This window comes from Nicotiana tomentosiformis, chromosome 4 (genome assembly GCF_000390325.3).
Source record: "Nicotiana tomentosiformis chromosome 4, ASM39032v3, whole genome shotgun sequence".
NCBI lineage: Eukaryota > Viridiplantae > Streptophyta > Magnoliopsida > Solanales > Solanaceae > Nicotiana > Nicotiana tomentosiformis.
In genome coordinates, this window is record NC_090815.1 from 13789394 (window position 1) to 13814929 (window position 25536).

General features: G+C 35.9%; 1 protein-coding gene across 1 annotated transcript; it reads left to right on the forward strand.

The window, feature by feature from the left end:
- Positions 1–1000: 1000 nt before the first annotated feature.
- LOC104104729 (AT-hook motif nuclear-localized protein 20-like) lies at positions 1001–2830 on the forward strand. The gene is made up of 2 exons (XM_009612877.3): positions 1001–1888; positions 2271–2830. The coding sequence occupies exons 1-2, from the start codon at positions 1343–1345 to the stop codon at positions 2583–2585; spliced, it is 861 nt and encodes a 286-aa protein (XP_009611172.1). The 5' UTR covers positions 1001–1342; the 3' UTR covers positions 2586–2830.
- Positions 2831–25536: the final 22706 nt, after the last annotated feature.

The window sequence follows — 25536 nt, forward strand, 5'->3', positions numbered from 1 at the left end:
CTAAATTGGAACGGAGGGAGTAAGAATTTAATAGATCTTTAACCTATGATATGAATATGGAAGAACAAAGAGACAGACGCATTTCAGTAACACTTGAAAAGAAAATGATCATACAACCCATTATTTAAGGTCAATAAATATGGAGCACTTCATATTCTATTAAAAGTTATATCCCGCAAGAGAATTTCAAATATTTCTAGATATTTTTTAAAGAAAACAATTCTATATAAAATCTTAAAAATATATATATAAATTATATATTTATATGACGGGTTGATTCAAATTTTTTTACTCAATACCAAATCAAACCAAGTCAGATTTTTTAATCAGTTTGGTTTGACTTTTCGATTTGGTGCGATTTTTCGATTCGATTTGTACACCCTACCAAGAACTTTGAAGTTTGACGTAAAAAAATGAAAACCACGGCCACCACCTAAAATCTAAGAACACACCCCAAAAAAGCACCCAAACCATGATATAAGTGAAGTTAACTTCTATACATCCATGGTACAAAATCAGATCATTTAAAAAGATAATTATAATACTTATCCATAAAAGTAATATTAATAACTGAAAAACGAATTAAAGTATCCTGATAATACATATTCTTTATACTATCGGTGCACATATAAGTTAATGTACAAAGTAAAAGATTTAAATTATATATATTGATAATACAAAGATTCTTTTACATTATCAATAAATTTTAACCCATGATATACATCAAATCAATTATTATGTTTACCATATTATAAATTAATGTATATCAAGAAATTTACATGTGATTATCTACTAAGTGATCTCATTGTTTAAATATTTTTTACACCATCATAGCACGTAAACTTACTCCCTTGGGATGCTTACATCACATTTTTTGGAATGCAACCTTTTCCCGATTCCTATACGAACACGGAATACTTTATGCACCAAAATGTCCGCATAAAACTTTAAACTCATATAGCTAAGTCAAAAGCATAAAAAATTAAAAAGAGAGGAAACCCCCTCCTTCTATCTCTTAACTCTTTCTTCTTGTTCCTCAGTTATCATCATCATCAAACCCCAACCTCTCCCTCTATCTCTCTCTCCCCTAGTTTAGATCCTTGTGGAATTCATCGATCAGCGGATTCATCCTTTTCTCTTCTCCCTTATAACCATATAAACAAAAATTAAACCCTTGGTCTCAAATTTTTAATCTATGTTAATCTTTTACTTAATTTCACATAATACCAATGGAGGAAGGATCAAAGATCTAAGCAGCTAAGAGTACTATCTTTTCTATTATTTTTCCTCGGCTTAACTTAATCATTTGTCCACTTAAAAGGCCCGATTTTGAGCTTCAAACATGGCAAACCCATGGTGGACAGGTCAAGTAAATCTAGCTGGAGTTGAAACATCATCCCAAGCCGGCGCACAGACACTCAAGAAGCCAGATCTAGGCATATCTATGAACGACAACACTGGATCAAGAGATAATAATGATGAAGAAAGAGAGCACAGTGATGAGCCAAAAGAGGGCGCAATTGAGGTCGCCACACGCCGACCTCGTGGACGCCCTCCCGGCTCGAAAAATAGGCCAAAATCGCCCATTTTCGTGACAAGGGATAGTCCAAATACATTAAGAAGTCATGTTATGGAAGTAGCAAATGGTGCAGATGTAGCTGAAAGCATAGCACAGTTTGCAAGAAAGCGTCAAAGAGGTGTTTGTGTATTGAGTGCCAGTGGAACAGTAACAAATGTAACCCTAAGACAACCATCTGCTCCTGGTACTGCTGTCATGGCATTACACGGTCGTTTCGAGATTTTATCGTTGACCGGCGCATTCCTCCCCGGTCCTGCTCCGCCCGGGTCAACAGGATTGACTATATACCTAGCAGGTGGACAAGGACAGGTACTATTGAATTGTATAACCTAGATTATTTTTTGCTAAAGAACGAAAATATTATAAATAATTATATGCACCACTACAAAAGCAAGTGCCATCCGTAGCACGTCTAATCAGATCATTGATTTGAGACGTGAAAATAGTACCTTGCATGGACAAGGGTATGATTGCGTACAGTAAAACCTTATAGTCCAACGCATTTTTGTGGATCCTGCACGTAACGGGAGCTCACGGCTGCCCTCAGTAGCACCTAAGTAGTTCAAATTACACATACTTTTGGTAATTCTAACAAAAGGGGTTCCTAATTTGTCTACTTAATTCTAAACTTTCCAAAGCAAATAATAAAAGAACGGCTAAATAATTACTTAATTATATTATGTTTGGACAGGTCGTGGGTGGAATTGTAGTAGGGTCATTAGTAGCTTCAGGACCTGTTATGGTGATTGCCTCTACTTTCTCAAATGCTACTTATGAGAGGTTACCGTTAGAAGAGGAGGAAGAAGGTGGAGGCGCCGCCGCAGCACAAGGACAACTTGGAGGAAGTGGATCACCACCACCACCACCACAACAAGGTGGTATGGGTGAAATTCCATCTTCAAATATGCAGACAGTGTATAATTTGCCACCAAATTTGCTACCTAATAATGGTGGACAGTTGAACCATGAAGCATTTGCTTGGCCACATGGACGCCCTCCTTACTAAAATTAATGGTAAAATATATGTTAATAATAGTTAAGAAAATTATTTAGAGAAGTAGAGCCCGGTTCCCTCCTTAATTTATTTATGTTTGTGTGCCCAAATTTTGAGAGTAGGTTAAGAAAAACAAAGTTAAGGTTTTAATGATGTATATTATCTGAATTATATATTCTCCTTGTATTCATTTCTCGATTTGTTCATGTCATTTTGCGCATCCACCATGCTAATTTTTTCTTGTAATTCCAATTTTATCGGATGTGTACCCGAAGGGCAAAGCAATGCACTATATTTTATTTCTAGCCAAAGAAAGTGTAGAAGCAAATAAAATGATGCCAAAAACGAACTGAAGCTTTAAGTCATCAATTCAACAGTCTGGCTCTTGGGTATGCATGAATTGCTTACTTTTGAGTTGAGCTGAAAATAGCAAGTGATTTAGTTTAGTAGTCGTATTAACATTATTATTATTATTATCATTATTATTATTATTATTATTATTATTATTATTATTATATAAAGAAATAGTTCAGGTGAAGTCATTCCAAACAGCATCATTCATGTTGGAAGCACTAAATTTCTTATGGGAAAGTAATAAATTAGATAGAAAGATGTAAAATCTATTTTGCCAATATAGTAATTAAAAATGACACCTAACCTATTATCACAAGTTAACTACATTAATAGTATATATAAATATCATATTAATTAGTGTACATAGCTTAAATCCTTTTTTGTTGGTACAGTATTTCAAAAATCATTATAGTAATGTTTAAGATTGAGCAAGAAAATGCAAGAAAAGATGTCATTGCAGCTCTTAATTTGAAAACAAATGTACACGGAAAAACACATCTATCTGTCGTCCTTTTTGAGCCTTTAACTATCAGCATACTTTATAAATATAAAGTTTGCTTTAACATTGAATAATTAAGAAACTTCTCTTATTTTGGCATTGAAGTGACAACCTTTGTTTATCTAATGTGAGTTTTCCTACTCAAATTGAATACATAAGACTAGCAACGTTGTATGAAAGTGCATTATTGGGAATTTGGGATCAAGAACAAACATACATATGACAAGATGAATAGCATAGTCGCAGATATTAAAATGGATATATAGTTTATACAATTATATAAGATCTTAAATATAATAAGAACAACTCAAAAAAGCTGAAAGTAACACACATAAAGAATAAAATGCCTAAAATGCCGCGGGGATTTGTCACTTGAGATAATTTGGTCTTATACTACATAAACCTTCAAATTAATGTATTGCCCCCTACGTGTGAAATTAATCTCTATATGACCTATTTTAGACCATAGATTTTACTCTCTGCACTTCAATTTATGTGACAATTATTTTTTATTTGTTCGTTCTAAAGAGAATGACACATATTTATATTTGAAAATTATTTAATTTTAAACTTTTTATTTTACTTATTTTATCGTTAATGAAAAAATTTTATAATCAAATAAATGTTATGACCTACTGAGTTTTTATCCTTCCTGCTTTTAGACAAGTTTCAAAAACATTCTTTCCTTTTTTCCTTACACTTCGTATCGATTGTCAAATTATGTCATATAACTTGAAATAAAGGGGTAAAAGTGTTTTGGTTCTTTTTTAAATTCCATACTTATTAGTCAAACACTATCACAAATATTACGACGGGTAGTAATAAATAAATGTCCTTAAACAACGAAAATAATATCTGCTATAGTGCTACTACCGTTGTCACAAAGGAATAGTTTATTAGTTAGACAATAAAGTAGGGTTTCCATCACTCAGTATAATTAATCTAGTTTACGTGGTTGAGGTGAACACGGGTTATCTTGACTAAACAACAAATAAAATGATGACCTTTAGTAATTTATCTAATTCATAACACAAGGTGTTAAGACTAGTGTTGTGATGAATATAGGTACGTATATGGGAGTTGGGATTAGCCATAATATATATAGTTTATCCCTTTGGAAAATGTATAAAATAATGAGCCGTACGTAAAATGATAGACTTTTATGGTAGCTCATATCATGTAGCTACAGCAGGTCTACGGAAAATTATAATTTAATGTTTAATTAATTAGTTAACCGAACTTTTAGACTTGTATTATGTTAAATATGGGACGTATGAGAGATTAATTTGCACGTTAATTTGTTATTTATTTAGCACACTGCACACTAAAGCAGCAGGTTACACACCTGCCCATTAAAATAAAAGCAAGTCAGAACTATATATATGTGTTCCATTCCTATAATTTTTTACGACAGTGCGATATTGTTATAGAAATTATATAATTGGACATAACATGAAAAGTTAGTTACGTTGTAAAAAACATCTTAGCCCGTTACAATGAAATACTATAGAAGATGATTGTTATAGAGAGTTTGAATATAGATGAGGACTAGTCAAAGATTTTACCCAGGCAAGAGGCAGGGCAGTATTATCTTATGTTCACGCAGGATTCGAAAAAATACTGCACCTTAAGAGATGTGATTGTAATAATCTACCATAATACAAGCATTAGTGACTGATTTCACGGATGCGTTACCCGAGCCAAAATGATTTGCAAAAAGAATACTCCGTAAAAGATATGCTCCGATATTAGTTCTTATTATCGTCTTATGTCAAGTAGTACAATATCGTGTATCATGCAAAATGGACTAACAAATCCTAGGAATAGATTTCGCAATCGATTAGGCATCCATAATCAGCTAATAAACTATTTAATTATACTTAAAGACGGTAATCAAGGATCATTGATTGGCTAAAACTCTTATCTAATCAATCCCTCAGAGAAGATATTTCACTTTTTGTTATTCCTTTTTTTTTTCCTGCTGCTAAATGCTAACTGGAAAAAGGAAGTGGGATTTGCTTTTTAAGAAACTTTCTGCTCCACTTTCTGAAAGGGAAATTATCATATGTGTGGCTAGGGCAATGTAATGGTATGACCGCCTTTTTTATCTGATTAAGAGAGAGGAAGAAAGAAAATGATATGTTTGCAAATGATAATATTTTCCTATCTAAAAGCTCAGACGTATAGGAAGAAAGATGAAGTATATATAATATTATTCCTAGTTGCTTTACGGCTTGTTTGGATGGTTGTTACTCATTGTATCGTATTGTATTGTTATCTCAAAACAATGTTTGTTTTGATTGTTTCATTTAAATTGATTATATTGTATTGTAAAATCTATTGTTCCGGTACAATGAAAAGTCTTATTTTTTAAAACAACCGATTTGATGTGGTGATAGGGGTGGCAAGTGGGCCGGGCCCGATCCTAAGTGGGCTTCGCGGGGCCGGTCCTAAGTGGGCCGGTCCTATGCGGTCCGGTCCTAAACGGTCCTGGGCTTCGCGGGCTTATTGCTGGAACCGGCTCGGGACCGGGACCACGAACTAACGGGCCCTGGTTTAGTGGGCCGGTCCCGGGCCGGTCCCGGGCCCAAACGGGCCCAACAGAAACTTTCTCTTTTTAATTTTTTTTTTTATAGAAGTTAGAGAAAAAAATAGTAATAAAGATATATAAGCTATATTCGATTTATATACTATATATACATCTTAAAATATATATATACTATATTATATATACATAGTATACATCTTAAAATATACTATATATACATCTTAAGATATACTATATATATATATATATATAGTATAGTATAGTATAGTATAGTAGATCTTAAGATATATATGCATCTTAAGATATATATACATCTTAAGATAAATAAGCTATATATATATATATAGTAAGATGTATATATAGTATATCTTAAGATATATACTATCGAATATGACTTATAAACTATGTATATATATTATAGTATATATAGTATATTATAGTGTATATATACATTTTAAGATATATATATATATATATATAGTTATATAGTTATATACACACTATACTATATATACATAGTATATTCGATATACTATACTATATATACATATATATATATAAGCTTATATATATATACTATACTATACTATATATACATCTTAAGATATATAAGCTATATTCGATTTATATACTATATATACATCTTAAGATATATAAGCTATATTCGATTTATATACTATATATACATATATATATATATATAGTAAGATGTATATATATTTTAGTATAGTATAGTATATATACTATATATACAACTTAAGATATACTATAATATATATACATCTTACTATATATAAGCTATATTCGATTTATATACTATATATACATCTTAAGATATACTATATATACATATATATCTACTATATATATCTAGTATATCTAGTATACTATGTATATATAGTATATCTTAAGATGTATATATAGTATAGTATATATAGTATATCTTAAGATGTATATGTAGTATAGTATATATAGTATATCTTAAGATGTATATGTAGTATATCGAATATAGTTTATATATCTTATGAGATGTATATATAGTATAGACTATAGTATAGTATATATATAAGCTTATATGTATACTAAACTATACTATAATATATATACATCTTACTATATATAAGCTATATTCGATTTATATACTATATATACATCTTAAGATATACTATATATACATGTATATCTACTATATATATCTAGTATATCTAGTATACTTAGTATATCTTAAGATGTATATGTAGTATAGTATATATAGTATATCTTAAGATGTATATATAGTATAGTATATATAGTATATCTTAAGATGTATATATAGTATATCGAATATAGTTTATATATCTTATGAGATGTATATATAGTATAGACTATAGTATAGTATAAATATAAGCTTATATGTATACTATACTATACTATAATATATATACATCTTACTATATATAAGCTATATTCGATTTATATACTATATATACATCTTAAGATATAAAAGAACAAAAATATTGTAAAGAGATATTCAAATCAATGCGTTATATTTTTATTATAGCATTAAAAATCATGGCAATATCTTTCTTAGTCTTCCTCCCCCTATGGAATGAGCACAACAAGGTGCTAATACCACCATTGAGAAGAAAAAGAAACTAATCAAGATGTGCCAAAATACAAGTTACATATTAATTTACATGGTATCTCTTACAAATTTCATAAATCCTTCAAGGTTCAGAGGAATTTTCGTTGGTGGTGGCGGAGATGAAGCTTGCTCATCACCGCTTCCAGGCGAAGCATCATCCTCCGCAAGTTCAGCTAGCATTTCTTCATAAGCTTCGTCTACCTCTGGTTGTGATTCAGCAAGTCCAAAATTTCTTTTTTCCGAACGGATCCAATCTCTGAAAAGTACTGATTTTTCCAAGCTCTCCCTCATAGACGCTCTATAATCACCGAGTTGAAGTCTTGCTTGACTGAAAGCGCTCTCTGATGCCACTATTGAAGCTTGAATAGTTAAAATATCTAGGGCCATCCTTGAAAGAATCGGAAAGTGTTTCTCTTTGTCCTTCCACCATTCCAAAATATTAAAGGAGCCGTCGGGATTCACTTCCTCAATTCCCTGTGACAAATAAACTTCAAGCTCATTTAGTTGTGAAAAATCACTAGTACTAGAACCTTGAGAACCCCTGAACCCTGCCCAAGCACTAAGTGCTCTTACTCCCGCAGTTCTTTTAGATGATTGAGAACTAGAAGAAGAAGGAGTTGGAACATTTGGTCTAGCATGATCTAATGCAACTTGATAAGCATTATAAATAGTTTGAACATTTATTTTAATTGAGGCTATTGCGTTCGGAAGTTTAGACAACTCCTCATCTTCAAGTGCTAAACCATTATAAACAGTTTCATACCAAAATTGAGGACCTCCTAATTTCATAGTAGGATTTAACAATGCAGCAATACCATAAATAGGGGGAATAGGGAAAAAATATTTTTTAAACTTTTTTCTCATGGAATCAATAGCAAGTTGATAAATTTTCCCACCATCTGAAAAATGATCAAACAAATTTGCAAGTTCTGCAATATAAACTAAACAGTTAGAAATAGTAGGATAATATTGCCCAGAAAATTCATTTGTAGCAATATGAAATTTTTCTAAAAAATCTACAAGCATTTTAACATTAGCCCAATCCGCATTTGTAAGGTGCTCATCATCATCACTTACATGAGCATTAAACGTTGAGTTTATGGGGTTTCTATATTCATATGCAATAACTAAACTTTCATACATGTAATTCCATCTAGTTGGACAAGGTTTAGGAACCTTTCTTTCTCTTAGGCCAAATTCATCGCATCTTTTAAAATATTCTCTAAGTCTACTTCTACGATTTGAATAAAAAAGCCAATTAAGAGCCATTTTAACTTTTTCAATTTCAACATTTAAAATTCGCATGCCATCACCCACAATTAAATGGTAAATATGACAAATACATCTAACATGAAAAATATTACTAAATACAGGACTTAGTATCGTGGTAAGCAAGGCTACAGCATTTGTGTTACTAGTAGCATTATCCATTGAAACTGATATTATTTTATCACTAATACAAAAATATCTACAAATATCCGCAATCGTGCTAGAAATAAACTGCCCTGTGTGACGTGAATTAATTATTCTATAAGCAATAATGCGCTTTTGCATTATCCAATGCTCATCAATCCAATGACTGGTAACAGTAAGGTAATCACAGTCATTACCACTTCTACCAATATCAGTTGTAATAGCAAGACGACAATTTATATGAGTAAATAAATAGCACAAATATTGTTCATATTCATGTTTATATTTATAAATATCACTCTTTACGGTTGTGCGAGGAAAACCTTTATAAGTAGGATTAAAAAATTTTCTAATATAATGCACAAAGTGGGGGTTAGAAGAAAAACTATAGGGTAAGTACATAACAGTGACCATTTTTGCCAATTCTTCCCGATCTTTTTTTGGATCATAATATAAAATACCACCGGTAACAGTATTAATTCGCGGTTGAAATTGATTTGACCCGGTACTAAGGTCAGCCTGACTAGGTGCACTTGTCCCCTCAGCCAAAACTTTCATACGAAAATATCTAGCTTTATCTTGAGGGTGTAGCAATATGTGTCTAGTCAAACTTTCCGTCCTCTCCCCCCCTCCCCCGACTTCCAACATATTGAAAAACTAACTCTTTGCCACAAGTTTTACACTTAGCCCTATTTTTTTCTCTTAGTTGAGTAAAAAAATTGCCAAACAAGAGATGTTTCTGCCCGTTTAGGAGGTTGTCTAGAAAAAGTAGGGGCACTAATAGGAGGGTCAGATGGGGGATCATCTAGATTATTATTAGTTGGGTTAACTTCAGGAGCAGGACTAGTGGGTGTATCATCATCCGGTTGCGTTTCATCAAAATCTATTTCTTCATCATCATTTTCATCAATAGTTGGATTACCATAAAGAGCATTCATATATTCATGGTTTAATTGTTCACCGGGTGCTATATTATGGAAAAATTGACTCTCGGTAAATTGTAATAAACTATTATCGCTATCAAGAATAGGAGGTGTAGGACGGGTAACATGTTTGGGTCGTGGAGCCGGGAAAAGTGGAGGAGGAACATATTGGCCACTAGATTCACCACTCTTCGATTTTTCCTTATTTTTACTAAACATATTTTTTAAGGAATAAGCCATCTTAATTAATCAAGCAAAGTAAATAAAACAAACAAAATTATAATATTAAAACTTAAGAGTTGGAACGAGTTTACCGAATTGACGAACAACTTGTTGGAAATTGATTATCGTTGAAGACTTCAATTCACCAACTTCACAATTATTTCACAAATTGTAACAATAAAGTAAGCAATAGTAGAAGTAAATTAGAGAGAGATTGTGATAGATTGATGATTTTGTAAGAAAAAATAAAATAATGATGGAGTATTTATAGTTGAAAATAGGAAAAAAGTGTAATTATAAAAAGTTTGGGATTAAAACAAAGTTGAGGGGTTAAATGGCTATTTCATAAATAGCCAACGGCTATTTTTGACAGCCCAACGGCTATTTTTTACAGTCCAACGTTTTTTTTTGTTGGGCCCAATCATAGGACCGGCCCACGAGACCAGACCAGGCCCGCTAAAACCGGACCAAACGGTCCTGGCCCGTTTAGCCGTTTGGCCCGTCTGGCCCGCGGTCTTGGGCCGGTCCCGGGCCTGGACCGGCCCACTTGCCAGGCCTATGTGGTGAGATTATTTTTTATTTTTCTTTCCAATTATGCCCTAACCTATTAATCCATAATTCTATTTTACCCTTTTATCTTTTATTTTTAATTTGAACTCCAAATCTTCCACCTATAACCTACTTTGGGCAGGCGAGTTCAGGAGAGAGAGGACAATAAGGTGAGGAGGCCTCGTAGACCGGAGAGATATACTGGTCCTTATTTTGGAGGTAGGGTACGACATGGTAAAGGTTTTGTGGGTCAGCCAGTTCAGTTTGCACTTCAGGCTTCGCACAGTGTTTCAGGTGCTCATGGGTCTCAAAGTATCCGTACCGCACAGTTCCCACAACCACGTCAGTAGAGAGGTTGCTTTGAGTGTGGAGATACCATCCACAAGGTGAGAGATTGTCCTAGACTCCGGACAGGTGTGTCACAATAGAGTATTCAGGCGAATAGAGGGCGCCCAAAGGGGAAGGCCCAACCCGTTGATGTGTTTCATATAGTGGGCTTGAGGCCACTGCACCAGATGATGTCATACTTGTATGCTTTTGATTTGTTACAGAGGGTCACCATTCTTACTTTGATTCAGTTCTACTTATCGAGGCGAGTTCCCCTATTTGTTGTCCCACCTATGGGTGAGTTCATGACCTAGTATTATGTTTATGTGTTTTCCCCTGTTGGGAGATTCTATGAGTGATAGCTGTGTCTATCGTTGTTTTAATTCTTTATTGAAAGTTACGAGACTAGAAGTGAATTCATGCTGTTTATTATGGCAGGTTTGATGTGATTTCTGAGTAATTTGGTTACGATTTGTAATTTGATACGCTACCGGGGTAAAAGTTTAGTAAGTGTTGTGCCTTTATTGGCATAATTGAGTTAGTAGAAGATTTCAATTGGTATGATGTGTATTCGGCTTGTGATTCAGACTTGAGGGTGAGGCCCTCGCGATTCCATGTGATTTGATATGTTTGAGCCGTACGTCTATAGGCCTATCAGCTATGAAGTACACACAAGTGGGAATAGGCTAAAAGGATGGTTTTATACTAGGATGAGATCCTTGTGATTTGTTCATATACTTTAATTTTTCCTTTTAAATTGATTTGTATTATGGTACTCATAGAGAGTTGTGCCTGTCGGGCATTGTTTGATGTTTCTCTTATGTGTTTCTCTTTACATATTCAGTCATTTTTTGTTCTGTGCTTCTTGAGTTTTAGCTTACGGGGTGTGTTCTCGGTGATATTAGTTATGACTTGTTGATTCGGGTGAATAGTTATGAGGTCTTCATGTTGCTTGCATCATTGTCAGCGTTGTGGAGGTTTGAAACGGGTTGCTAACGGATATGAGGCTAATTGCCTGTTCTAGTTTTGATTACGGGCAGCTATTGTGATCAGAAATGTTATTATGGGCCTATGTGTGGTGTGTCACATTGTGTGGTTGTACCTTGCGGGTGTAGTCATGAGTTGCCGAAGCTGATTGAGACTGATACCGGGTATAGATTTAGAATCGGGTCTTTTGGAGATGAATGAAAGGTGAGAATTCTGAGTCTAAGGCTTATCGGTGCTGGTAGAAACGATAAATTACAGTTGAGATGGTGTCTTTAGGCTTTTGTGGATTGGGGTGACGTGGGGTCACCCATGGGTGTATGTTGGAGATGTGCTTTTAGTGATTTGAAGACTTCGAGGCGATTCGTGGCACATTCGAGGACGAACGTTTGTTTAAGTGGGGGAGGATGTAACGACCCGGCCAGTCGTTTTGAGAATTTAAGTTTCGTTTAGCGGCAAAAGTTCCAGAGCAACTTCTTATTATGTGTATTGACTTACGTGCGTGGTTGAATTCAATTACCGGATGATTCGGAGTGATTTGGGACACTTAGTCCCTAAAACGGAAGCTTAAGCCTTATGATTTTGACCGTAGTCGGAACTGTGTGAAGACGACTCCAGAATAGTGTTTTGTCGGTTCCATTAGCTTCGTTGGGTGACTTTGGACTTAGGGGCGTGTCCAGATTGTATTTTGGAGGTCTGTAGCTCATTTAGGCTTGAAATAGCAAAAGTCAAATTTTTGGGAATTTTGACCCGTAGTGGACTTTTTGATATCGGGGTCGGAATCCGATTTCGGAAGTTGGAGTTCGTCTGTAATGTTGAATATGACTTGTGTGCAAATTTGGGGTCAATCGGACGCGGTTTGATAGGTTTCGGCATCGGTTGTAGAAATTTGAAGTTTCAAGTTCAGTAAGTTTGAATTGGAGGGTGATCCGTGTTTTTAGCATTATTTAATGTGATTTGAGGGCTCAAATAAGTTTGTATGGTGTTATAGGACTGGTTGGTATGTTTGGTTGACATCCCGAGGGCCTCGGGTGAGTTTTGGATGCTTAACGGATCGAAATTTGGACTTGTGTAATTGCTGAAGCTTTCAAGCTTCTGGTGTAATCGCACCTGCGGTGGGGTGGCCACAAGTACGAACACGCACGTGCGAGAGGCGAAGCGCATAAGCCGGATTGAGGAGATGGCCAGGGGTCACAGGTGCGAGGGAAGTTCCGTATCTGCGGGCCCGCAGATGCGCTTGAAGTTCCGCAGATGCGGAGAGCGAGATAGAGGGGCAGTCCGCAGAAGCGGACATTTGTTCGTAGGTGAGACCATTTGATCGCAGAAGCAGACCCAGATGTGTAAGTCAAATCCGCACTTGCGATGGATTTCCACAGGTGCAGCATCCCAAGTGCGACTATGGGTCCGCAGGTGCGAGATTGCTCGACAGAAAAGAGGAAATTTCGAGGGTTTGGTCTCATTTTCATTTTGTGACTTTGAGAGCTCGGATTTGGGCGATAATTTGGGAGATTTTCAGAGGAAGCTTTTGGGTAACGATTCTTAACTCATTTATGGTTATATTCCACTAATCTATAGTTGATTTCATCATTTAATTAAGGAATTTAGTTGAGAAATTTGGGAAACAATTGGAAGGTCCTTCAAATTAATTTTTGAGTTTTGATTCCGATTTGGATAATTTTGGTACGAGTGAACTCGTGGTAGATTGGGTGTTCGTATTTTGTGACTTTTACCCGATTCCGAAACATTGGCCCGGGTCGACTTTTGGGGCAGAATTTTTGATTCTTTGCTAAAGTCGTAGATTTATTATTTAAATTAGTTTCTCATAATTTTATTCATGATATGTAATTGTGTTTGGCTAGAATTGAGCCATTCAGAGTCGGATAATCGAGAAAAGGGCATTCTTACTGATTGATTGAGCTTGATTCGAGGTAAGTATCTTGCCTAACTTCGTGTGGGGGAACTACCCCTTAGGATTTGAGTCTTCTATGCTAATTATAGTCCGTGTACACGAGGTGACGAGTACGTGCTCGGACTTATTTGTGGAAAGTTGGCCTTTTATGGTTCTTAGGTCCTTGTATTCACTGATTATGCAGTTGTTATGTTATGAATACGTCTCTTAATTACTAGTTTCACCTCTACCTGCTTTAATTAGAATTAATTGCTTCATGATCTGCCCTTGATGCTTATTTGAGTCATTTGTGCCTTAACTGAAATGGTTATCTCTTATATTGCCATGTTATCTTTCCCCTAACTGCTTACCTTTATTTGAAGTTATAATTATCTCTTTTGTAATTACTTATCCTTAATTGAGGCTATGATTATCTTTCTGCTGCTTATCCCTAGTTGAATTTGTTGTATCTCATTCTTAATTGCCAACCTTAAAAGAAGTTAGATATCCTATATTTTAGTTGACTTGTCCTTATTTGGAATTATTCTCCTCGTTGTCGAACTGTGCATCGTGGACCGTTGTAGCATAATATTTCCAGTTCTTGTTGAGCTGTTCTTATTATGACTAGCATTCTCTATTGTGGCCACTCCTCGAGAATTAATTCCTCCGTTCCTTTGAGTTCTGGAATTTCTGAGTTGATTTATTTGTCGTACCCTTGTATTAGTATTATTGTTGCTGTTGTACTTGTTGTTCTTGCATATTTACTTTGGGACTACGAGGCGGTACCTCGGGAGATCCCCATGTCTTGCATATTTATTTATGGACTACAAGGAGGTACATCGGGAGATCCCCCTGTCTTGCATATTTACTTTTGGGACTACAAGGTGGTACCTCGAGAGATCTCCTGTTGAGCATTTACTTTTGGGACTATGAAACAGTATCTTGGGAGTACCCTTTTTTGACATCTCTTTGTTGTGGGGTTGCACAAGGTATCTGTCGTGCTATTGTTACTAATGATATTTTCATATGTGGCGTGACAAGGCGGGATATATATATATATGTAGGTTGCGCATGTGGTGAGACAAGGTGGGAACATTATTATGCCCGTGTGGCGAGACAAGGCGGGAATTTACTTTACTATTGCACACGTGGTGAGACAAGGTGGGCTATGTCAGGGATTGATTTGTGAAGATTTGTGATGGCCTGGGGGCATTCTTGTTGTTAATATTTGTGTAGTGGTACACTTACTTGTGTGAGATTTATCTTGTGAAAGTTATGAGAAAACATTCTACGTGATGTCCATTCTTTTCCTTATGCTCACTAGCTGGTATGAACTATGTTAGGACACTTGCAAAAGCATACACGTAGTTAAGCACTCTTATCGGATAAGAGGTTTTCTTGATATTGTTGAGTATAAATGCACACCCTTGTTAACTAGCCTTCTATGTGAGAATGGCTCTATTAGGCACGCGAGTCGTTAGTGCGGTTATGAGGTGTAATGAGGGCACATGATGCCAAGTGTTAGGATTCAGGTATTGAGACCCATGAGTTGTGATTTGTCCGAGGTTCGGTACCTTATGGTGTTTGTTGACTAAAACCTGATGTGAAAGCGGTCGTTGTTGCTGAGTTATTATTTGTTCTTGCTGTATCTGTGATTTCGAATTTAGGTTCTGTTTACGTTCACCCTTCTGTGTCATTATTATGGTATTCCGCTGATACTTGTTGTTGCCCTTTCCTATTGCATTACTGTATTGTTAGTCATATCGCGTAGTCTTTATGTATATATTATACTCTGTTATTTCTATACTTATACTTTGTTCAGGTCATTTAGTCTAGTAGGTGTCTTGACTGTTCCTCGTCACTACTCTACTCTGTTGTTTCATGCTATTTTATGCTTCTGCAACACCATATTCATGTTAGCCGGTATTTACTATGCCGTATAATCTTCCGCCTGAAATGTGTATGACTAGTCCATATATTTTCTTAAATTGTGCTATTCCCGGTCCCCGCAATCCAAAGAGTTTGATTGATGTATATTTGAAACCTCTGATTGATGATCTAAAACAGTTGTTGTATGATGAAGTTGAGACATATGACATATCAACTAAGGAAAATTTCAACTTGTGTGCTAACTTAATGTGGGCAATTAATGATTTTCCTGCGTTTGGAATGTTGTCTGGGTGGATGACTGCTAGAAAGTTAGCATGTCCTTACTGTATGGAAAATGGTAGAGCCTTCACTTTAAGACATAGCAGAAATCAGTCATGGTTTGATTGTCATCGTCAGTTCTTGCCAATTGATCGTGAGTTCAGAAGGATGAAGAACTCATTAAAAAAGAATACAGTTGAATGTGATTTGACACCTCCAATTTTGTCTGGTGAGGAAATTTGGTAGAGGGTTCAGAATTTCACTAAAGTAACCAAGGCCCCACCTTCTAGATTTTCTGGATATGGTGTTACTCATAACTAGACAAAACAGAGCACATTTTGGGAGTTGCCATATTAGAAGGATAATCTTCTCCGACACAATCTTGATGTCATGCATATTAAGAAGAACTATTTTGACAATTTGTTCAACATAGTGATGGATGATAAGAATAAAACAAAAGATAACCCGAAGGCTAGACTGGACTTGTAAGAATATTGCAGGCGACCTGAATTACATTTGTAGTGTTCGAACAATGGTAAGGTGTTGAATCCCAAGGCTAGCTAAATATTCACTTTGGAACAAAGACGACAGATTTGTGAGTGGGTTGCACACTTAAAAATGCCTGAGGGCTATGCTTCGAACATGGGAAAACGTGCCAATATGGTTGAAGAAAAGTTGACTCATATGAAATGTCATGACTCTCATATCTTTATGAAAACCTTAATCCCTATTGCATTTTGTGGTTTGCCTAAAAATATCTGGAAACCCATCACAGAGATAAGTTTGTTCTTCAAAGACTTATGTTTTACCACATTAAGGGAAGAAAACCTATTTCAAATGAATCTGAACATTCCTGTAATCAGTAATAAGTTGGAAATGATTTTTCCATGTGGTTTCTTTGATATCATGGAACACCTTCCAATTCACCTTATACACGAGGCGCGACTTGGAGGGCCGGTTCAATGCAGGTGGATGTACCTATTCGAGAGGTAATGATCAAACCTTGATTTATTTTTGTAATTTTCTTTAACGTTATCATCAAATATGACAATGTGCAGGACTATCAACAAGTGTAAACAATTTGTTAAACAGAGGAATAGGATTGAAGGATCCATATGCGAAGCCTATCTTGCAAAGGAAACTACCCATTTTTGTTCTTACTACTTCGACAGTCATGTGCCATGTTCTAGAAATAGTCCCAATCGGCACGATGTCGTGATTGGGATTGATCTATTATATCCACCAATGTACACATTCAATCAACCAGGCCGAGGTTCTAAAGATCGAACAAAAAGGGGTCTAAGTAGTATGGAGTACAAATCAGATTCAAATCATGTGTTGCTAAATTGTCCTGAAGTTCAACCCTTTCTTAAGTAAGTGTTGATGTAAGATATATTTACATGGACTAATATTTAATTTGGTTGATGCAACTAACCAAATTTTCAATGTGTCGCTTAGTGACTTTGTGAGTCAATTTGGCCATGATGTTGTATATTCTACATTTGAGGCATGGTTCTGTAGCCTCTCGAAGATAAGTACAGACGTCTTCATACCGATCCGCAAGACTCTACTAAACTCGTTCGCGACTCGTAGAACCTATGAACCTAGAGCTCTGATACCAACTTCTCACGACCCAAAATCCCAACAGAGGCGTCGTGATGACACTTAGTCTCTAAGACTAGGTAAGCCGATTATAATAACAATTCAAGCCAATCTTTTTTGAAACATATAATTTAATAAAAGTGTCAAAACCAACAACGAAAATATTCAAACAACCTCCCAAGACTAGTAATACTGTGTCACGAACTCTAACCGAAAACATGGAATGATCTCGACGACCGGATATATAATACTGTTCGAATAAGAAATTAACAGTACAATAAAAATGGAAAGACTCCAAGGGACTGCGACGACCAAGTAGCTCTATCTTAAGTTCTTGCGATCACACTCTAACTTTGTCCGAGTCCGATGTCTTCAATTCCTGGCTCTGCACAAAAATATGCAATAGTGTAGTATTAGTACACCACAGTCGGTAACCAGTAAGTATCAAGACTAACCTCGGTGGAGTAGTGACAAGGTACAGTCAAGACCTTCACTAGTCTAATAACCTGTGCATTATAGTATACAAAAGTAATAAAAAATAAATAGTAGTGATAGCAACAATAATCAACTAGTGATGTAAACATCAAAGCAGCAAGAACTCCATAAATATTGCTCAAACAGATAATGAACACAAGTGCAACCAATAATCAAGCCCTTCAAAATATACACCTTTCATCTATAAGTTTTTCAATAAAAATCTCTAGAATATAATCCTTTCAAATAAATATATTTCGAATATACTTCCTTCAAATAAATATCTTTCAAATAGATATCTTGAATATAACATTCTTTCAAATAAAAGTCATCATGTGACACCTCATTTCATAATCATAAAATACGGGTCTCAGCCCACTTTCATATTTTTTGTAACACGGGTCTCAGCCCACTTTCATACTTCCACGGCACCTCGTGCCTATATTTAAATCATCATCTGAATGGACAGTTCACGTGCCAATAATAAAAACCATCATATTTTTCCCCGACACCTCGTGCCCACATTTCATATTTGTTGCAGCGTGCAACCCGATCCCATAAAACATTAATCATATCTGTTGCGACGTGCAACCAGATACCATATAACATTAATCATATTTGTTGCGGCGTGCAACCCGATACCATATAACATTAATCATATTTGTTGCGGCGTGCAACCCGATCCCATATAACATCAATCATATCTGTTGCGGCATGCAACCCGATCCCATATAATATTATCTGCCTGGCAATAGCCACAGGCTCACGATTTCAACATAGATCAGACTATTATCAAGTTTACCGAAACAATAAGACAAGTTGCACAAGATATAAGGATAAACACAAGGAAAATCACAACATCACATAAAAATCACCAACACAATAATCCCACATCATCACATATCATCCCTGACAATAGCCACCCTTATCTCTCCTATAGCCACCCTTATTGCTCCCACAGCTTCCCTTATCGCTCCTATAGCCGCCCTTATCACTCCTATAGTCGCCCTTATCACTCCGTATAATAGCCACCCTTATCACTCTGCCCAGACAATATCCCAGCACACATAACCACAGTGAAATGCCACCCTTATACCCACATAATATCAACAGTGGAATGCCACCCTTATATCCTCATAATATCCTCATAGAGAATGCCACCTTTATCACGACAACACGACACAGTCAATTCATATCACAATTTGCCCAATAACCACAACCAATTCCAAAGATATAGCAAATCAATAAATTTCTCAACAAATAGCCCAATGCTTCACACAACGTATATAAAACCTTAAAACAACATCAGAGATGGAAAAGTAACTCAGCATAGGACAACGCCTTCATTAATCCAAAATTTTAATAAATTTAAATTAATGCCTCATTTTAAACTTATTTAATAATTATTTGCAGATAAGGATTCCATAATGAATTTAATTCCAAGAAAAATATCAAATCAACAACACACAGAATTCACATAAAAATCTAAGTGTCAATAACACCAAATTATTATATAAAATACAAATTTGTCAAACAAGGAATGGGGCATGACAATTCAGGGACTTACTAAGTTCCAGCAATTTTCCAATTTAATACATAAGGGGGTCTACGAATTTCAACCGATATAATTTACACATATAAACCAAGTACGTACTCGCCACCTCGCGTACACGGCTTCCAATCACACAATATCCACATAAGACTCAATGCTTACGGGGTAATTCCCCCCGCTCAAAGTTAGGCAAGATACTTACCTTTTTGAAGTTAGACCGATATTCCAAAATTGTCTTCTTGCTTGAATTGACCTCCAAACAGCTCAAATCTATCAAAATTAATTGTATAACTTCATTAAAATTCATCGAAAATAAATCCGGATACTAAAACATCGACTTAGAATTTCACATTTAAAAAGTCAACCAAAGTCAATGCGAGGCTCGGGTCTCGGAACCCATCAGAAATTGTACGAAATCCGAACTCCTATTGTGATACGAGTTCAACAATACCAATTTTATGAAATTTTGATAACAACTCGGCCTCCAAATCTTAATTTTCCGTTTTTTGAAATATTTTGCAAAAATCCCAATTTTATCCATTTAAATCCAAATTAAATGATGAATATAATCATAGATTTATGAAATATAATCACTTTTGGATATAGGACACTTACCCAAGTTGAAGTCTTGAAGAAATCCTCAAAATTGACCAAGAACTGTGCTCCAAAAATCCAAAATGAATTGAAGGAAATGACCATTTTTGGTCCTTAAGTTTCTGCCCAATAAAAACACTATTATGGTCGCTAAAAGTCCAATTCCCGTCACTAAAAGTGCCAAATCAGGTCACTAAAGGTACGCACCAGAACCACCAATAGTTTATGTTTCACTAAAAAGGCTCTAACTCCTTCATATGAACTCGAAATTCGACGATTCTTGTTCCTATGAGTCACAAATAATAATAAACATCTACTCATTCAATCAAAACTCAATTTGGAGCTTATTTTCTCAATACGATACCAATTTCGCTCGTTAAACAATTAACTCATGTTTCGCTCTAAAAACCCAATCGCTACTTGATGAAATTAGACCAAACATTCCAGATCATTCCTATAATTCATTAGCAAACTCCCAGAAGTCTCGAAATTGATTTTCGATCTATAGAACTAAAAATGGACCTTTCAATCATTACATGCTTATGCTCAAAACACCAAACTCTTCCAAAAACTCTTCCCAGACAGCTTGTAGTGTGTCAACCATAACTTTTTGTACCCAACTCCAACTGCCAAACGGTTTAAATTTATGAAGACTAGATGCAAAGGGCTACAACTTTAATTTTTGGATCATTGCCAAATTCCTTATAAATTACGAGATATAAGCTTCCAAAGTCAGCCATGTGCAACATAAATTTCTACGATGCACACTGTCAGACAAAACAACTACAATACCAGGCTTCGGTTAGTCGATTATAACTTTCTGTACAAATGTCCAAATAATGAATGGTTTATATTTTTGGAAACTAAACTTAAAGGGCTACAACTTTCATTTTTGGATCATCTCCAAATTCCTTACATATTACGAGATATAAGCTTTCAAAGTCAGCCATGTGCAGTAGAAATGTCTGTGATGCACACTGCTGTAGCCAAAACCCAGCAGTTAAAAATGGCCTAGAAATGGTCCGAAACCACTTCGAAACTCACCCGAGCCCCTCGGGACCCTGTCCAAACATATCAACAAGTCTCAAAACATATTACGGACTTAGTCGAGGCATCAAATCAAATCAAACAACGCTAAAAACCCTAATCATACCCCAATTCAAGCATAATGAAACAAACAAATTCCAACTTCTATATTTGATGCCGAAACCTATCAAATCGAGTCCGATTGTACTCAAATTTTGCACAAAAATCATAAATGACATAACGGACCTATAGAAATTTTCAGAACTAGATTTCGACCCTGATATTGAAAAGTCAACTCTCCTGTCAAACATTCTAAAAATCTTCCATTTTCCAACTTTTGCCAAAAATGCGTCGAATTGTCCTACGGACTTCCAAATCTAAATCCGGTCATATGCCTAAGTCCTAAATCACTATACGAAGCTATTGACATCATCAAATTTCCATTCCAAAGTCATTTTTCTCAAAAGTCAAACTCCGGTCAACTATTTCCACTCAAGCTTCAAAAATAAGAATTGTTCTTTCAATTAAATTCTAAATCTTCCAAAAACAAAATTCGATCACATACGCAAGTCATAATGCACATTACAAAGCTGCTCGGGACGTTAAGTCACTGAACGGAACGTAAATTCTCAAAACGACAAGCCGGGTCGTTACATTCTCCTCCTCTTAACACATACGTTTGTCCTCGAACGTGCCAAGAATTATTCTGAGGATATTAAATTACTGAGTGTACTATTACACACCTACTTGCAATGATTCTACGTCACCAAAATTTTAACATGGTCTGACAACACCATCTCAGTTAAGATTATTTCTTTTATCCACATTTATAAATTTTAAAACAAATTTCTTATACTCCAAACATTTTCAAAAGGCCTAATTTTCACATCAACACACGGTATTAGTCTCAACCGGTTGTAGCAATTTCGTGCCTACGCACACATCATACGTATACCCATAACCACATCTATGGTCGTAATAGTTGTTCATAATTAATTACAGCATCGTCAATTAACCTCACATTATCCAAAACCTCATTTCAAATTTCCACATCACTGCCAGTAACACGCGAGGTATGAAGACCTCATAATTATTTACCTGAATTAGTGAGTCATATTTAACGCCACCTGGGAACTCACCTCGTAGGCTAAAACTCAATAATTATAGCACGAAATGGCTAAATATGCAGAGAAAAACACATACAAGAATTATCAAATAAGCCTAACAGGCATGACTCCCTATTAGTACTATAGTACAAATTTAATTTCACAAGGGAGAATTTAAACACAATTTTCATCACAAGGACCTCGTCCTTATATAACTTCCACCGCGGCTTGTTGCCCGGTTTAAATATTTCACATCATATAAAAATGCGAGGATCTCGCCCTCAACTTTGAATCACAAGTACTTTGCACATTGTGCCAACTGAAATTTTCCATTTCTTCTCTTTAAATAAATTTAGTGAAACAATTTCACAATACATAATGAACCCCCATACCGGTAGGGCATATAATTCATAAAATTGTAATCAATTATCCCGAAATTACATCAAAACTCACTGTAGTGAGTAATAAAAAGTCACCTTTTGGACTCATAGCCCACAATAATGTACAAAACAAAAATGATAGACACGGGCTAACACCATCAAGTCTCCCAACAGGGATAAACACCGGAGTGGAGTACAAATTCACAAATCCACCATATAAGGAGCATGATAGGAGTTCCCACCTCGATAATCAGGATCGAATCAAAATATGAATAGTGCTCCATTTATTATAAATTAATTCATACCTATGACGATACCATTTGGTGTATTGGCCTTAGCCAGTTCATAGCAATTATATCAATGGGACAGGCCTCCCCCTCTTAGGCGCCCTCTACCCGTTTGTCCTCCACCCCTAACTGGCTGTGCATGTGGTGTATTAATTGGAATAAAGCATGTAATCTGAGTGTCTTGATGAAATTTGCATCTCCCAAGTTTGGGACAATCTCTCATAATATGCCTAGTATCACCACACTCATAACAACCCCTCAGAGGTCACGACTGCTCATACTGAGTCTGTGTCGGAAAACTGGAATAACCATTGTAAGAACCTCGTGCCAGTGGTACACTATAAATATTAATTGGAGCACTCCGAGTACTTTGAATTGCGGACTGGGCTGACCGACTGCCTGAGCCTCCGCCATGATGAGTTATAGCTGCAGAGTAGAATCCATTAAATCCTCCAGAGTTCCAAGATCTTTTGTCCTCCTTAGACTCATTTTCCTCACTTCAAACATGTTCTAATATTCTGGAAATATCTACTACTTGCTGAAATGGAATGTAAGTCTGCAACTCTTGAGCCATGCTTATTTTAAAATCATAATCGAGCCCTTCAATGAATCTGCAGACTCACTCTCTAACTGTAGGAACCAATATAGATGCATGATGGGCTAACTCAATGAACTTGATAGCATATTCTGACACCGTCATCGTGCCCTGACGCAACCATTCAAACTCTGTGCGCCACGCATCCCGGATAGTCCGGGGAACAAACTCTTTCAAAAATATTTTCGAAAACTGAGCCCAAGTTGGCGGTGTTGTATCGGCTGGTCTGCCCTTTTCATAAGCTTGCCACCATCGATACGCTGCTCCTGACAACTAAAATGTAGTAAAGGCAACTCCGCTCACTTCCACAATACCCATGGTGCGGAGAATACAGTGACACCTTTCTAGAAATCCCTTAGTATCCTCGATAGCCGTGCCACTGAAGGTAGGTGGACTACACCTCTTAAATCTCTCAAGTATCTTTAGTTCTTCTTCTGATGCCTCTGGCCTGACCTCGCGCTAAACCAGGATAATATGATATATCAGTACCATACCCGGAACCTGACCAATGTGAATCTGTTGTTTTGGAGTACGGGTTGTAAGAGTCTGAGCTACTCCCCCAATCTGTGAAATATTTGGTGCAACAGATATCAATCCCGCCCAAGTTAATGTACCTATTACGACCTTACTCCATGTCAGGCCGTGAAGGCGTCCAACACCGTTGCTGGACAAGCCAATAGTGAACAACTTTGTGATTTCCCCTTTGGCTTTTCTTATTTTAAAATATTTGGTAAATAAAGGATTTTAAGGCAAATAAACGAAAACAAGTAAAAGCAGTTATAACTATTGGATTACAACCCAAAAACCAAAGTCTACTAATACGTGCCAAGATCTGGTGTCACAAGTATGTCGAAAACTAGTAGAATATACAAAAGATAACTATCCTACTGTCTGAAACAAAATAGACAAATAAAAAAAAAGAATCTCCGGCATGCTGCTGAATGGATCAGAAAGGGGCAACTCACCGTGAAGTCTCGGTCCAAGATCAAGTATGCGCGCCGGGCGGGTAACTAGATGCACCAGCCTCAGATCTTGTACAATTAAGTACATAAGTATAGTATGAGTACATAAACAATATTTACCCAATAAGTATCCCGCCTAGCCTCGAAGAAATAGTGTCGAGGGGTCGACTTGACACTTACTAGGCCAATAATAATATAATTAAAGTACAATGTTAAGCATGGATATCATGAATTATGCTGTCAGTTCAACAACATGAAGAGATAAGTCCTTCTTTCACAATTATAACATAAATTTCAGTAATACTATTTAGCAACTTACATTTCAAGGCATTTAAGTAGAATAAATCATGGAGAATTTATAAATAATTAGCATGCGCAATTATGCCGAGGTCGTACGGCCCGATCCAACAAAATATTTAAACTGTACATTGCCGGAGGGTCGAACGACGCGAACCATAGCTGCATCTATTTACTACCGAGGCGCTCGACCCGATCCACAAATAACAATTATTTTTAAGAAAACACATGTTTCTCATTTACAGTCAAATATCTCATACAAACCTTCAAGTAAGTGAATTTAACCTTATAAAATTCTTTTATCCATTTCTATCATGACTTAAGTGATTTCTATCATGACTTAAGTGATTATATTCCTAGTATAGCATGATACGGGTCCCAAACTACCAGGACAATAGCATAATAGTAGCTACGTGTGGATTCTCGTCACTTTGTACGTACGTATCCCCCCACAATTAGGTACACAAATTTATTTAATTCAACTATGGGTTTAATTCCCTCTACAAGGTTAGAAAGGAGACATACCTCGTCTCAAATACTACTTCCCAATTCAAGAACGCGCTCAAACCTCCAAATTTGACGCCAAACGACTCGAAGCTAGTCAAACAT